Here is a 16919-nt window from a genome sequence, read left to right on the forward strand (position 1 = left end):
GTATGTTTACAACAAAGTTTGAGAGCCAGAATAAGCCTGGCAGTTTTTGGGTGGGCGTAAAGCCTTGAGAACTAATTGTGAAAAAGAGACAGCCATATTAGAGGAAGTGGGTGTGTGGGTGTGTGTATGTGTGATGTCATATCCCTGTCTTTTAGAGGTTAATTGCTATGTTGTGGTCTGTTGCACGAAAACACAACAATTGAACATATGCTCCATCAATCCACAACACCCCCTCCCAAACAAACAGACAACCAAACACACACACGCACGCACACACCAAACAAAGGAATCCAACACATGCAGCACATACACACATGAGCACTCGTGCACAAACACACACGGACACACGCATCTTTCCTCCACTGGCTGTCAGACGCTGGTCTGTCTGAGGGCTGTCCCTCTCATCAGCTGCAGAGTGACAGTGAGGAGAGATGACAGTGACAACTACTTTGGTACTCACCATCAGAGACACACACACACACAGAGTCTACATTGATCCAGACAATATTACTGTTGAGAACATTTGAACAAACATAACTGGAAGTCCAATATCAAGGCAAACAGAAAGAAAAGTACAAACAGACACACACTAACACAGACCCGCTTACGCACACACACACACACACACACACACATACACACAAACACGCACACACACACACACGTGTGTTCTTACCTGGAGTGTTGAGCAGTCTGGACATGCGACAGGCATAGGAGACGTGCTGCTGGCAGTGTTCTGCACTGGTGGTCACAGCTGTGACCTGGACACACACACACACTCTTCAAACACACACACTCACCGAGACAAGAAGGATGTGTGTGTGTGTGGATTGAGAAGGTTTGTGTGTGTGTATGTATGTGTGGGTGGTGTGTGTTGTGAGTGTGTGTGTGTATTGTGAGGGTGTGTGTGTGTGTGTGTCAGACCTGCTCCATAGAGGCGCTGTAGTTGAGCTGGAGGACAGTGCGTCTCTCTCTGCTGGATCCTGTCACTGAGGTCTGCGCTGGCATGCTGTTGGCTACTGTGGTCCACACCTTGTACTCTGTCACACACACACCACAGGTGTGTAAGATGTAAGAATGAACCTTCAGGATGAAATGACCCATTTGGCTTGGTTGTCGTTAAGCTGTATAACATGACACTTCCTGTGTAGTGTCTTCAGTCATACAGGATTCTCTACAGCCGGATCCACTCTTGTTATTCAAACCGTGTGTGTTTTCATGTGTGTGTGTGTGTCATGGATCTGCCATTTGGGGAGTGTGTGTGTGTCATGGATCTGTCATTTGGGGAGTGTGTGTGTGTCATGTCAGCCGCCGTGAGCAGTGACATTTCCTTCAATGTCCAACCTTTGTTCTTCAACTTCCATCTCATATCAGTCATCTGTTTCATCAAAATGAGAGAGATTGGGTGAGGGTGTGTGTCTATGTGTGTGTGTGGGGGGGTGTGCATGCATGTGTGTGTGTGTGCGATTGCGTGGGCGGGTGGGAGGATAAGTGAGGTTGCGTCATCATACCAGAACAAGACCTCTAAGAGGTGTGTGTGTGTGTATGACTTGGCGTGTGTGTGTGTGTGTTGGTATGTGTGAGTTGGTGTGTGTGTGTATGTTTCAGAATAAATGTCACCGGGATAAGCAGCGTTGCCTTGGAAACTAACAGGTTAAGACCATCACAGAGGTTAAGGACACCAACACCTCTTTCTCTTCATTATCGCTCTCTTTTTCTTTGTTTCACTCTCTCGCACTCTCTCTCTCTCTCTCTCTCTCTCTCTCTCTCTCTCTCTCTCTCTGGATCTCTGACTCTTGATCTTTCCCTCTCTTTCCCTCTCTGTGTCCCATCTGTCTACAGTGCATATCTCCCCTCTCTCCTTCTCTCTTTCTATCTGTGTCTATATCTCTCTTCCTTTCTCTTTCCTTCTCTCACAAGCTCAGTTGTCAGTCCATTGACACATACACACAAACACACCCCTCCACACACCCATACACACACACACGTACACCCCACCACACACACACAAACACCATCCTCTACCCACACACACTCACCTGTCATGTTGCAGTTGACTTTGAAGGGGCTTAGAGGACCACTTCCATCTGGGTCTATCCAGTAGGAGTCTGAGGACCTTCCCTGGTGCTTGTAGGCCTCACACGATGGCTCATAGATGGCTGCAGGGAGAGAAGGAGAGGGGTGGGGGTGCAGATCAGAGTGGAGCCCAATTCAGCACCACGGACAGGGACAGCTGCTGTGTGGCTGACCATAGGCCTGCTGTATGACCAGGCTGCAGCACCACGGACAGGGACAGCTGCTGTGTTGCTGATGGGACTGCTGTATGACCAGGCTGCAGCACCACGGACAGGGACAGCTGCTGTGTTGCTGATGGGCCTGCTGTATGACCAGGCTGCAGCACCACGGACAGGGACAGCTGCTGTGTTGCTGATGGGCCTGCTGTATGACCAGGCTGCAGCACCACGGACAGCTCCCAAAGCAGCTGGCTGGACCAAAACCCTCTCCTCCACACACACGGTGGCAGCGCTTGGAGACGGCCGAACAGAGACAGATCCGCAGAGACGCGACAAAGCTTCTGGTGCAACCCGGATGTACTTGATGTACACAAAATAAGTCTGGAGCCATTGAACGATCGGTTCCTGTTCAAGGGTTCATCTGTGACTGTTGGATTAGAGCATGCGTCCGCAGGGTGAGCATGCGTCCGCTGGGAGAGGCAGGACTGGGGTATCAGAACTACAAACATGGTGAACCCTGGGTCTCCTTGTAAAGGATGACATGGTAGATGTAGCAGGTATATAAGATATAGCATCATTATTATATCTAGCAGGGATGTTAGATAAATAGCAGGTCTATTAGAGATATAGCAGGTTTATATCTAGCAGGTATGCTAGATATACAGCAGGTATATATAAGATATAGCATGTATATAGTATGCAGGTACATTACTAGTAGGTATGTATATAATATATAGCATGTATATATCATGTATATACCTATAATATAGCAGGTATATGAGATGTATAACAGGTATACAGCAGGTATATTTGCAGGTATTAGAAGAAGCAGAATCCTGATCACGTCTGCTATACACCTCTGCAACATTCCGACACCAGCCTATAAACGAACCACCTTAAAAATGAAGATTAGGATGTGTGTGTGTGTGTGTGTGCAATGAATGTGTGTGTGTGTGTGTGTGAGAGAGAGATGAATACGTGAGTGCACGGTAAGGGTATGTGTGTGCGTGTGAGATGTGTGTGCGTGTAAGAGAGATGAATGTGTTTGTGTGCGTGTGGTAAGGTAATGTGTGTGTGTGTGGTAAGGGTATGTGTGTGCGTGTGGTAATGGTATGTGTGCGGTAAGAGTGTGGATGTCTTCATTTATGTGCCGTCTCTTATCCTCTTTCTCATAATAATAAAACTTAACATATTTCGCCGCAGGCATTGTCTGAACCCTGACTGGTGAAGGACGACTGTGTATTTGTGTGAAAGAGAGTGGATGTGGATGTGTGTGAGTGTATGAAAAAGTGGATGTGTGTGAGAGACAGAAAAAGTATGTATGTGTGTGTGTATGTGTGTGTAACGAAGAGCGCGTGCGAGCCTGCCTATGAGTGTGTATGTGTGCATGTGTGCGCGCGCCTACTGTCCCCCAAGTCTGGGCGCATTGTGCTTCTTGAAGGACAACATATTAATTATACTGCCGAGTGCTGGAAGAGATGGACGACATCGGTAATGCGCTGCAACCAGTGAATGGCAGCTTGTCATCGTCGTGGTTCTTTGTCGAGAGCACACCGTGTGCTCCTCAGCACAGAGTACTGACTCTACATGGCAGATCATTATCACGCAGTGGTGCTGGAGAAAAACAGGGATTCCAACTCAGGGTGAGGAAGGGAGGGAGGGAGGAGAACGGGGGGAGAGAAAAGGGAGAGAGGGAGGGAAGTCGGAGGGATGGAGGAAGGGAGGGGGGAAGGAGGGGAGGAAGGAAGTGGGGAGGGAGGCGGGAGGGGAGAAGGGAGTGAGGGAGGGAAGGAGTTCGATTGAAACATATTTGGTTGACATTCTCTCTCTTTTGCTCTCTCTCTCTCTCTCTCTCTCTCTCTCTCTCTCTCTCTCTCTCTCTCTCTCTCTCTCTCTCTCTCTCTCTCTGTCTATCTCAGTGTCTCTGTGTCTTTTAAAGTTTCTATTCAGACGTTGTCTGTCTTTATATCTCCTCCACCCGTGTGCTCTGCTCTTGTTCAGAGGGAGGACAGTTCACTTGGGTAAATGCCGACTATCTAGAGCTGCTCTTGAGCCTCCAAAGACAACACTGACAGACATTCCCTCCACAAGATTACAAAAGACAACAGAAACATGAAGACCCAATCTGAGTAGATCATTGATTTAGACAAGCGATCGGCCTGCTTTCTGTTGAGAAGTAACAAACAGATGAACACAGACACCAGACACATGCAGACGCGCACATTCTCACAAACACACACACGTATACACACAAACACGCACGCAAGTACGCACGCCGGCCCTGACGTAGAAAACAGGAGAGTCTTGTGAGGAGCGGTCTACCGGGGACCCTCTCCTCGCTGTCCTCTCTGGAATAGCCCTCCCCTTCTCTCTTCCTTCATCCACGTTCTCTCTCTCTCTTCCATCTCTTTCTGATCTCTGCTTGCTTAGGAGTACACAGAGCACTGAAACCCAAATCTGACTGGGTGTTTGAGCGTGGGGGTAGTGTGAGTGTGTGTGTGTCAGGGTGTCAGGTGGCTGAGCGGTTAGGGAATCGGGCTAGTAATCAGAAGGTTGCTGGTTCGATCCCCGGCTCTGCCAAATGACGTAGTGTCCTTGGGCAAGGCACTTCACCCTACTTGCCTCGGGGAGAATGTCCCTGTACTTACTGTAAATCGCTCTGGATAAGAGCGTCTGCTAAATGACTAAATGTCTGCTAAATGACTAAATGTGTGTGTGTGCAGGAAAGGGACTGCTGAGACACATTAGCTACATATCATCGTCTCTGCAGGCAGCTCCTCTCTCTGTCTCTGTCTCTGTCTCTCTCTCTCTCTCTCTCTCTCTCTCTCTCTCTCTCTCTCTCTCTCTCTCTTCCCATCACTCCATCTATGGATTTCCTTGCAAGAGCACAAAAGGAGCAAATACTATGAGAGGCCGTATAGGCCATAATTCATACTTGGTCTCACATACACGCCATGACCTCACATATATACCACCATACTCTCACATATATACCATTATACTCTCACATATATACCATTATACTCTCACATATATACCATTATACTCTTGCACATAAACTAATTGGTCTCACATACAACACCATAACCTCACATATATACCATTATACTCTCACATATATACCATTATACTCTCACATATGTACCATTATACTCTCACATATATACCATTATACTCTCACATATATACCATTATACTCTTGCACATAAACTACTTGGTCTCACATATACACCATTATACTCTCACATATATACCATTATACTCTCACATATACACCATTATACTCTTGCACTTAAACTGGCATACTCTCTTACACACACACAAATACCCTCTTATATGCACCATCATACTAAAGTATGACAATATATGTAAGAGACAAATAGTATGTGTGAAACAGAATGTTAGTATATGTACGAGAATAACAGGATGTGTAAGAGAGAATACTTGTCTATGTAAGAGAGAATACTTGTCTATGTGAGAGAGAATACTTGTCTATGTGAGAGAGAATACTTGTCTATGTGAGGGAGAATACTTGTCTATGTGAGAGAGTATACTTGTCTATGTGAGAGAGAATACTTGTCTATATGAGAGAGAATACTTGTCTATGTGAGAGAGTTTGATTGAAACGGAAGGCAGTTTGATTGAAAAGGAAGTAGTACTGAATTCTCAGTTCCTGATTGGCTTACACATGAAGAAGAAGGATTTGGGGTAGATGTAGCTAACGCCCACCTTCCCTATCAAGACGAGACTGAGTGGCATATAAGACGGTATTTTTGTGTGTGTAAGAGAGTATGCCAGTTTATGTGCAAGAGTATAATGGTGTATATGTGAGAGTATAATAGTGTATATGTGAGAGTATAATGGTGTATATGTGAGAGTATAATGGTGTATATGTGAGAGTATAATAGTGTATATGTGAGAGTATAATGGTATATATGTGAGAGTATAATGGTATATATGTGAGAGTATAATGGTGTATATGTGAGAGTATAATGGTATATATGTGAGGTCATGGCGTGTATGTGAGAGTATAATGGTGTATATGTGAGAGTATAATGGTATATATGTGAGAGTATAATGGTATATACGTGAGAGTATAATGGTATATATGTGAGAGTATAATGGTATATATGTGAGGTCATGGCGTGTATGTGAGATCAAGTATGAATTAAGGCCTATACGGCCTCTCATAAAATACACATACTTTGAACAAACACACCGCCCACCCGCACACACTGACACACGCACACACTGGCAAAACCACAAACACGCACACTTACAAGTGTGGCAGGTGGCTCCGGTGTACCCGGTCCCATCGCAGGTACAGCTGAAGTTGTCCCAGGTCTGCCTGCACCTGCCTCCGTGTTCACAGTGATTAGGCATACACCTGGAGACACGGAGGGAGAGATAGAGGCAGAGGGAGGGGGGGGAGGAAGGGAGGGAGGGAGGAAGGGAGGAAAGGAGAGAGGGAGAGAGGGTAAGCAACAGGGTAGGAGAGAGGGGCAAAGGGTGGGAGTGAGAGAGAGAGAGAAACTGAAAATCCATTTTCAACAGTGCAGGAGAGAACTGAAAAGCCCTAGGTGATATATAGACTCATTCAGTGTACCAGGGTCTGAAGGCTCCGTGCAGCAATTTCTCCCTATAAACCTCTTACTTCCTGTTCACCAGCTGCTAGCTCCCTGTATGCCAGACACCTCTTGTACACTTGCTACCTCCTGCATCCCTGCTACTGTCTGTACACCAGCTACTTCCTGTCCACCGGCTCCTTCCTGTCCACCCAGGCTGTTAGACAGGCCATATCTCTCCCAGAATATTCACCGTCCTGTACATTAGCATCATCATGACTGTAATGTCGTCCCTGGATGCCAGGGTCAGCCATGTTTTGACGACCAGGTGTGTGCCTCTCTCTGATGTGTTTACTGTTAAACAATACGAGACAACCTTGATGCTACTGCCTGTGGCGCACTACCAGCAACTGTGTGTGTGTGTGTGTGTGCGCGCGCGTGTGGGTGTGTGTGCGTGTGTGTGACACTCTGGAGGGAAACAAGAGGCAGAGGAGGAGGTAAGATAGGGAGAGAGAAAAAAACGCAAACACAAAAACAACACAACAAATCAAACTGCAGAGAACAATAGCTCAGGTGAGAGAGACGGGGAGAGGGAAGAACAGGCGAGGAAACAAAGAGAGAAAAGCCGAGAGAACGACAAGGAGAGAGAGAGAGAGATACAGAGGAAGAAAGGGAGAGACAGAGAAAACAGAAAAGAGAGAAACAAAGGGAGGGAGTGAGAGGGAAACAGAGAGGCTGACGCTGTGATGTCAGGCTCCTCGGTGGCCCGGGCTTCTATTGTGTGAACACAGCAATGATCTAAAATAGGACAAAGAACATTGGAGAGCCTATGAGTCTGTCCTGTTTGTGTGCGTGTGTGTGACCGTGATCGTGCATGTGCGTGAGTGTGTGCTTGAGTGTGTGTGTGTGAGTGTATGTGTGTGTGTGTGTGTGGACAGATCAATACGTTGGCCCGGCTGAACTTTAAAACTGAACTTTAACATTTGAATGTGTTCTTCTCTCAGGTTGGTCAGGTGTGTGTGGATGACAGTGCTAGAATGTTCCTGGGAGCCTGCCAAGTACCTCATCTTCACCGGTGTTCATACGAGACAACATGGGACACGTCATCAAAACTGTAATTACCTCTGGAGTGGATTCAGCCAGTTCAAATGAGACTGTGTTTTGTTTTTATTCCAGAAGCCATTTCTCCACCTCTTCAGCTGTTATACCCTGACTGCTAGCAACAGAGTTCCCATGTGAGCGTGTGATATACTATACGCCGTGCTTGTGTGACATGACTTGCGTGATTCACTATGTGTTTGTGCGCAGTAGAGGAAGATATGTGCTTACCCTGGTATGTCTGTGTGTTGCCTCAGAATGGTCACAAGCCAGAAGCTTATCCCCAGGGAGGACAGGACAATGTCATGGGTTCTAGTGGCTGAAACATGGGTTCTAGTGGCTGAAACATGGGTTCTAGTGGCTGAAACATGGGTTCTAGTGGCTGAAACATGGGTTCTAGTGGCTGAAACATGGGTTCTAGTGGCTGAAACATGGGTTCTAGTGGGCTGAATGTTGGGTTCTAGTGTGTAGGATGTCAAGTTCTAGTTGACTGCATGTTGGGCTCCAGTGGGTTGAATGTCAAGTTTGAGTAGAATGTTAGGTTCTTGTGTGTTGAATGTCAAGTTCTAGTTGACAGCATGCAGGGTGCTAATGTGTTGAATGTCAAGTTGAGAACAGAATGTTGCTGAACATGACAGTGATGTTCTCTGATGCTCCACTACAGGAACTTGGAACTCGTGTTCTCATGAGGTGTTCCAAAAGCCCGCCAGGAATGATTCGGTTAAACGTGACTAGGCTTTTAAGAAGCTCTGTGTGTGTGTGTGTGTGTGTGTGTTTGTACGTGTGTGTGTTTAAAATAAATGTAATTAGCATCATGCAGCGATGCTGAGGCCTGACATTCAGTTACTAATTATGGTCTCATGCACACACACACACGCGCACTGGAATCAATCCAGGGACAACTGCATAACGTTCCACATTCCATGGAGAACCTTATTAAGGATACACATTCCAGTAATAATAGTAAATGAGGAATTGATTTTATTCACATTATAATTGTGATGTTTTGTCTCCTGGTGTGTGTGTTTGTGTGCCTGTGTGTGTAGGTGTATGTGTGTGCATTTATGTGGGTGTGTTGAGGTGTCTGTGTGTAATTGTATAAGTGTGTGTGTTTGTATGTAGGTGCATGTGTATATATTTGTATGTGTGTGTGTATGTATGTTGGAGTGTGTATGAGTGTGTGTACATTTCAACATCTGTGTGTCTCACCTGTCTATGATGGCACACATATCCAGGCTGACATTCTCAAAAGCTCCCAAAATGCCTTTCTCCAATGAATGCAGATCAGCAGGCTGGTCGTCCAATAGGATCGCTTGCATGCAGCCCTGGAAAGAGCGCTGGGTGGGCGGAGTTAGGGTTGGCAGGAAGTAGCCTGTAGAAGGGGAAACGAAAAAAGAGCGAGGAGGGAAAGGAGGAGAGAAATAAAGAGAGGGAGGAAGAAAGAAAGAAAGAAAGTGAGAGAGAGAGGGAGGGAAGCAAGACATATAAAGAGGCTCACAGACATCAACAAATAAAACACACGAGTGAACCCCAAGTGACTTCACAGAAGCCATCGACAACAGCAGCGACAAGAAGAATGTGATTATCCTTGATGAGGGACCGGCCCCAGGGCTGTGCTGGTCTTCAGGTTGGGTTGTCAGCACTGTTCTGTACCTAGGAGATGTCATCAGGGTCTTTACAGCACAACCACAACCCCCATTAGCCTTGATGGCTGCTGTAAACCTGATAGAGACACCGAAACCAATGGGCCATCCAAAGATGGGACTAGGGCCTTGACTGCTACAGAGACGAGGCTGGGGCTAAGTGTGTGAGTGTGTGTGTGTGTTAGTACCAGAGCCATTATACGATGGGGGACAGGGTTGGTGTTTGTGTGAAATGACGAGGTGAAGGGACAAGGGTAAGGCTATGTGTGTGTGTGTGTGTGTGTGACACTATTGGGTGGAGGGATAAGGAGAAGGAACGCATCCAGGGCATAAACACTTAGGGTGCCCATAAAACACTGGGACTCAATGACTTCTCCATCATTAGTGTTCTAGACAGACAACAGGGTGGACATCAATCCCAAGGACGGGCCATCACACTGCTATTAGAGAGCCAGGCCTTCAAGGTCTGTCTGTCTGTCTGTGTGTGTGTGTGTGTGTGTGCATCTGGGAACTCTTGGGGTCATTTATGACTTTTATGGACAAATAACTAGTGCTGTGTTTTCTACACCAGAACATGTGTGTGTTTGTGAGAGTGTGTCGACTGTGTGAATGTGTAGGTGTGTGTTTATGAGAGTGTGTGTGTCTGTGTAGGTGTACTGTCTGTGAGTGTCTGTGTATGTTCCTCAATTCCCTCAGTTCTCTTTTAGTTTCTCATATTTTACAAAAAAGTTCATCCAGCCATCCCTGCCATCTGTCTCACCTCCTCCCACACCTGTCTGCTGTCTAGCCACCAGGGAGGGAGGATAGACGGGTGGAGAGAAGGAGAGACAGAGGGAGGACAGGAGGGAGGGAAGGAAAGAGACAGGGCAGGGAGGGAGGTAGAGAGGTAGGGTGGGTGGGTGGGTGGGAAGGAAGGAAGGAAAGAACGAGGGAGGGAGGGAGGGAGGGACAAAGGAAAGGGAGGGAGGGACGGAGGTGGAGATCCTTCTGAGAGAATAAGGTTGAGAAATCTCCTGAGGACAGGGGAGAGGGGTAGGAGGAAGGGATGTGGTAGAGGAGGGAGGGACCTGGGGAAGACACCATGGAGCTCTTAAACACTGGAGTGTTATCACATCTGTTGTGCTCCTCCATCTTTCTCCCTGTTGTGGCAGACCATCACCTGAAAGGACCCACATAAGCCTGGCAACTATGAACCAATAAGGGCTTTCCAACCCACCCAGACAGGCCCAATTACAGCCCCAGGCCATACCCAAATCATCCGCATCCTTCAACCCACTGGATGTACAACAGATCCTGGCCACACCCACTTTTTCTCAGTGGCCTCCCATTGGTTCAGACACAGTTCCGCCATAACCACACCAACATCTGTCTTCCTCACTCTGTATTACCATGGGTGCGGACCACATCTCCCAGAATCCCCTGGGGGGCCAGTCTAGCCAAGCATAACTGGATTGTTACCAAGTCTCAGAGCTGCTCCAGCTTAATAGTCCCCAACCAGCAGCTTAGTGGAGTGCATATCCTCAGCAGAGTCTGTCTGGTGGAGCTGGTCTTACTGCTGTGGGTATACAGAGGAGCAGGTGTGTGTGTGTGTGTGTGCTGTGGGCATACTGCCAGAGCTGGGCTCTACCTCCTAGATACGCAGTATGTGTGTGTGTGTGTAAATGAGTGTGTGCAGGTATGTGTGTGTAGATGTGTGTTTCTATACAGTGTGTGTGTGTGTGTATACAGTCTGTGTGTAAATGAGTGTGTGCAGGTATGTGTGTGTGTGTGTGTGTGTGTGTGAGTGAGTGAGTGAGTCTGGCGTAGTGCCCGTCTCTGAAGGCAGATCAATAGAGCAGAGCAGAAGCAAGACAGAAGGAGACAGGAGGGTTCCCTATTGCTCAGTCTGGGTGTAATCTATTGGTAGTAAACACACACACACACTCACACACTTGTAGCGGGGTTTGCTCGTTTAAAGATAGAAATACTTAATGTATCATAAAGTCTGGGGCACCACCCTAATATTGGTTTAGGACATTAGGGAATCCTATGTTTAATATGTAATAATCAGTCTCATCTTTAGGAATGAATTCGTTCTAAGAGTAGAGCCAATCGTAACATCAGTGAACACGCACGTCAAAATATCTTTACAATGAATTTATTCAAGTAAGGTAAACAGATCTTATGAAAAGTTGGATTATGGGTTTGATATGAGAGATTGGTTTCAATGAACAGAATGAAATGGTCTAACTTAAAGAAAGGCAGACATTGTACAGTCAGTGATTACATCCTTACAAATCATAAACAGAGCTCACGCCAATGCCATGTCGAGGAGGAAAGAGCGTTAGCCATAGTTACGTTTGATCAGGGGTTGATCAATGATGTTGAGGGCGGTTTGCGCCAAAGGTCCATTTGAAGAATCTGAAGTCACAGCGCGGCTGCACTGGGTCATGTGACTGAGTCTGCGGGATCTCAGTGAAGTCGCATTTGGAATTGCGTTTTTGGTTCTTCTGTTGAAACGTCCAGATAGTGACGCGTTCACTATAAAGTTGAATCTCAGGAGAAGCTTGGCGACGTCCTTGGAACGCCAATCCTGATGGCGTTCATGCCATGGTCGGTTTCGCTGGAGTCTTTTTTTGTTGATGGTCATCTTAGGGCTTTATACAGTTCGAGGGAGGACCCGTCTGGGGTCAGATGTGGATTGGGGGAAGCTGGGTTCTCAACTCCCCCCTCCTTCCTTCACACCTACCAAAGGTGTGATCTGATCTCTGGCTGATCATTCGATGGTTCAAATATTGTTCTGGACATCTTGGTACAGTTACAAAATATAGTTGAATGATTGTTTTATTATGATAGCTTCGTGTAGATACCAAGAATGACGTGGTTATCTTTCAGGAAGAAGGAGTTGTTACTAGAATCAAGATTTCAGTGAACACAACATTAAAACAAAGTAACAAACATAACACAAATATCCCTCTCATAATTCTCCACCTTGTACTCTTGTGGTAAAGTCTCAAGAACTTTTGAGGAAAGTTCTGATCAAGGTATGTTCTTTGTTCAAATCGCCGCCGAAACGGATAGCAAATGGTCGCTGGAGACGTGTTGTCTAAATCAGGCCCTTTGAAGCTTGCAAGCTAGCAGGAGGGCTGATTTGGTAGATTGGGGAGGTCCCCCCCCCCATTCTATGGTTCCTTTGCATCGGCGTTTGGTGGGTAATCAGCATACTGAGGGTGTCACAAGGGCTGATTCTGATGTGATTGAATCACTCTTCAGGTGTGGCAAGATGTTGGCTCCGTGTGGTCTTGTGGACCTCACTACACACTGTAGGAAACTGAACTTGCCTTCCAACTACCAGCTATCTTTGTTTGAGCTATTGTCTTCTGATTGATTCAAGGTAAAACACTTTTCGTGAATTCCCCACGACACACTTCACACACACACACACACACACACACCGTTGCTCTCAGATAACAAGCGCCTTTGTGGCTGATCTATATTTCATGAGCATTTTGTGGTGTGGGAGTGTGTGTAAAGGTGCTCTAGGTCTCTCTACATACTGTGGGAAACATTTTATCTCTTTATCCAATACTTTTCTGCTTGCATAGTCAAGGTTGAAATAAAAGACTTAAAGACTGAAACCAATTGGAGAGGAGAGGAAAGGAGAGGAGAATAGGAGAGGAGGAAAGGAGTGGAGGATAAGAATAGTTGAGGGGAGGAGGAGAGGAGAGGAGAGGAAGAGAGGAGGAGAGGAGAGGAAGAGAGGAGGAGAGGAGAGGAAGAGAGGAGGAGAGGAGAGGAAGAGAGGAGGAGAGGAGAAAAGAGGAGAGGAAGGGGGGGGGGGGAGCTACCTCCCGGAAATGAGTCTCTGCGGGTTGGGATGTCTGGCATGTGAACATGTAATATAGGTCCTGATGACTGCAAATTATGCCTGGTGGGCTTTGAGGGCTAATGCTATGCCAACACTTCTAGCTAGCTGCTCCTCTAGGAGTTAGCTGTCCTTCAGCATCAACACACCATCTCTGCTTGTTAACTCTCAACTTTGTTCTTAAGCTACTGCAGATGAGGAGGAAAACAAATATGTACTACTCAAGGATACGCACATAGATCAAATACGCACAGACACATCCGCACACACGCACAAAACTCCTCCTACTTAAGATTACCTTCTCTACGGCTGATTAACCATCATGATGCGTAATTATCTTCTATCTCACATTACCTTCTACCGTCAACAACAGACAGCCGCTGGGTTTGTGTGTGTGTGTGTGCATGTGTGTGTCTGTGTGCGTTCATGCCTGTGTGTGTGTGTGTGTGTGTGTGTGTGTGGATGTGTCCATTACCAAGTTGAATTGCCCTTTGTCATAACCCATTATTTATTTATTTATTTATTAAGTGTTTGTCAAGCACCGGAATAATGCTAATAGTGTGTGTGTGTGTGTGTGCGTGAGAGAAAGTGCAAGTGTGTGAAAGAGAGAGTGTGTGAGTACACGTGCGTGTGGCTGTCAAGCATCAGTATAACTCCAATTAATCTTGATTTGTGCGATAATTGTCTCTGCTTGGACGGGAACCCGACTGCATGGAGGAAACAACACACACGCGCACACTATCATAAAGTGTGAAAAAACACTGTTTCCTGTCACCTTCTTATAGTGAAGAAGGACATTCGCTTAATGTCCTCCCCGTTGACAGAACATTTCAGACACCAGGTTTGTCATCGCTCTGTCCGAGCGATGGTACGACTCTCGCCTCCGCAAGACCACAGTTGGAGGTCAGAGAGGGATTTTCCACATTGTGGACTCATAAATTGTCCCACCGAGGGGTTGTTTGATTCGTGTCACGAAGCAGAGCTGGTACGGTCAACACACTTTGAGCCAGCCACCTGGGAGACCATGTAGAACAAATTGAGCGGCCCCGTCAACAAGGTAACCACACCCCAAGCTTTGAACCCCACACCACCCCACTCCTCCCATCCAGCTCTGACGCCCCTCCAACCAGCTCCCCCACTCCCCTCTCACTGCCCCTGCGCAGGCTGAGTGAGGATGGAGGCGGAACACCTGTTACAACATGCCGAGTGGGTCTGAGGGCCGGTCCAGACTACAGGTTCTCCGGTGTGTTTTGTTTACAGAAAGAGAGACAGGAGGGTCGGCCTTGGCAGGGCCCCTCCTCTCTGTTCTGTACCCTGTCACGCCTGAACGTTGGCATGGATATGAGACGCTCGACAAGCGACTCGTCGCATACGGCGGGGCGTCTTGGAGAAATACAGCAGCTTTGTTTGTAGAGAGAGCGCAGTCTGGAGAGATTAGCCCTGCACCCCCCCCCCCCCCCCCCACACACACACATAAACACATGCATGATTCCCTTGATTTTGATTGCTTGGTTAATAATCTGCATTATTAATTACGTAGTGCATTCATAGTAATTGTCAAACGCCACCACAACGTGTAAACACTGAAGTCAATTTAGGACCATAGGATGTAACAAATGGAATCAATCAGCAAAGAACGATAGAAAAATGCACATACACACGCAAACACAAACACACACACATGCAGGCCCACACACATACACACATGTCATTCAAAGGATTGCAGAGGAAGCTATGTGGGGGAGAAAGAAGATGGAGCATGTAAACAGATACGTATTAAAATACTTTTTTTTTTAAAAGAGGTCCATTAGTTTGCTGTATGTAGTAAACATTCAAAGCTGTTACATACATCTATTCATATCATAATTGGCATATTTGTATCCGCAAACCTCTGGTGTTTATCAGCTGTGCTCGTCAGCATTCATTATATCATGTAAAATTAACGAGGAAAACGAACCTACGACTCATCATAAATTCAGCCCGCTCATTAGCGGCTGTTTGAAAGGGGATTTTTTGACACAGAAATCTTCCTGTCTGCCTCAAAACAAACTTCTGTTTGTATTTGAGTGTGCGTCCGTGTTCGCAATGGATTTCTGTGAGGGTCTGTAAATATGTGTGTGTCTGTAAATGTTTGTGTGTGTCTGTGTGTGTGTGTGTGTGTGTGTGTGTGTGTGGGGGGGGGGGTAATCGTGTTCTCTCCGCACACGTTTGTAATGCCTGTAGAAATATACTTCCCTCCATCCATTCTCTCCATCTGTCTCACTCGTGGAGCCAAGTTCAACGTTTAAATATAAGATGATGAATTATGGTTCATGTTCCTTGGCAGAACCACAGATAACCTTCCGAGAGCCTCTCTATTAACTTCTCCTCCCTCTCTCTCTCTCTCTCTCTCTCTCTCTCTCTCTCTCTCTCTCTCTCTCTCTCTCTCTCTCTCTCTCTCTCTCTCTCTCTCTCTCCTTATCTCTCTCTCTCCTTATCTCTCTCTCTCTCACTCTGTCTCACTGTGAGGAGGAAGAGGAGGAGGAAGAGGAAGTGCAGTTCTATGGGCATCTGTGGAGCTCTGTGTGACCTTGCTTGTAAATAAGGCTGTACAAGTTTTATCTGATTTGAGAAGGAGGAATAGGAGGAGGAGGAAGAAGAGGATTGGAAGGGAGATAAGATAGTCCTTGCAAAAATAAGATGATGATTATAAAAATCTACTGTAGCAGAATGGATAGAGAGACAGAAGAACGTGATTGAGTGTGTATATGGGTGTGTGTGTGTAAATGCCTGTCTGTGTGTGTGTCTTTGCATGTGTGTGTGCGTGTGTCTGCGTGTGTCTGTGTGTGTTCGAGTGTGTGTTCTCCCTCTCAGTAATGTTGAGTCCATCAGTAAGAGGGGGTTTTGTACGGAAGGATAGAGGCCTGGAGGGAGAGAGCGAGAGAGGGATGTTCAAGGAGTTGTTCTGAGGAGGCTATCAGCACCCACACCATATCTTTCCATTAGAAAAGATAGTTTAGTGAGAAGCACACAATCACATCCACGAGCGCACATACTTACACCCCTGCACCCCCCCCCCCCCCCCCCGCACACACACACACACACATATACGCACAAGCAAGCACACACTGAGGAAAATCCACACACACACACACACAATTAGATCCGGTCCATGTTATAACAGACAGACAGTGGTGTCTGGCATCATTAACCTGGCGTCTCAGTAACTTTAATGAATCGTCCAGGAACCTCACTCGCTCTCACTTGCTTGTGTGTGTGTGTGAAAGTGTGTTGGAGTGCGTGCTTGAGTTTGCGTGCATACATACAAGTGTGCATGTGTGTTATTGTGCATCTGTGTGTGTGTATCCACTCTCAGATAAGCACATAGCTATGTGTAACCTCGGTGAATAAATGTATTGAGTAAATCATTGATATAGACCAATCAAAAGCATCGACATATAGAGGATCCACCATCTGATTGACAGTGTTGACTACTAGCGAGCAAGAGCATAAGAAGATTGAGTGTCATTTTCTCTCATGACCGATGAAATCAGGA

At 46.5% G+C, this 16919-nt stretch overlaps 1 protein-coding gene across 1 annotated transcript; it reads right to left on the bottom strand.

The window, feature by feature from the left end:
• Positions 1-676: 676 nt before the first annotated feature.
• Positions 677-9265, bottom strand: LOC134016707 (contactin-associated protein-like 2; the record flags this gene model as incomplete). Its single annotated transcript, XM_062456035.1, has 5 exons — positions 9107-9265; positions 6515-6621; positions 2040-2159; positions 925-1040; positions 677-761 (listed from the first exon to the last, which is right to left on the bottom strand). Coding segments are annotated over exons 1-5 (538 nt in total), but the record flags the coding sequence as incomplete, so codon positions are not given.
• Between the last annotated feature and the right edge of the window lie 7654 nt (positions 9266-16919).

The sequence above is a fragment of the Osmerus eperlanus genome, unplaced genomic scaffold (assembly GCF_963692335.1).
Source record: "Osmerus eperlanus unplaced genomic scaffold, fOsmEpe2.1 SCAFFOLD_637, whole genome shotgun sequence".
NCBI classification, from domain to species: domain Eukaryota; kingdom Metazoa; phylum Chordata; class Actinopteri; order Osmeriformes; family Osmeridae; genus Osmerus; species Osmerus eperlanus.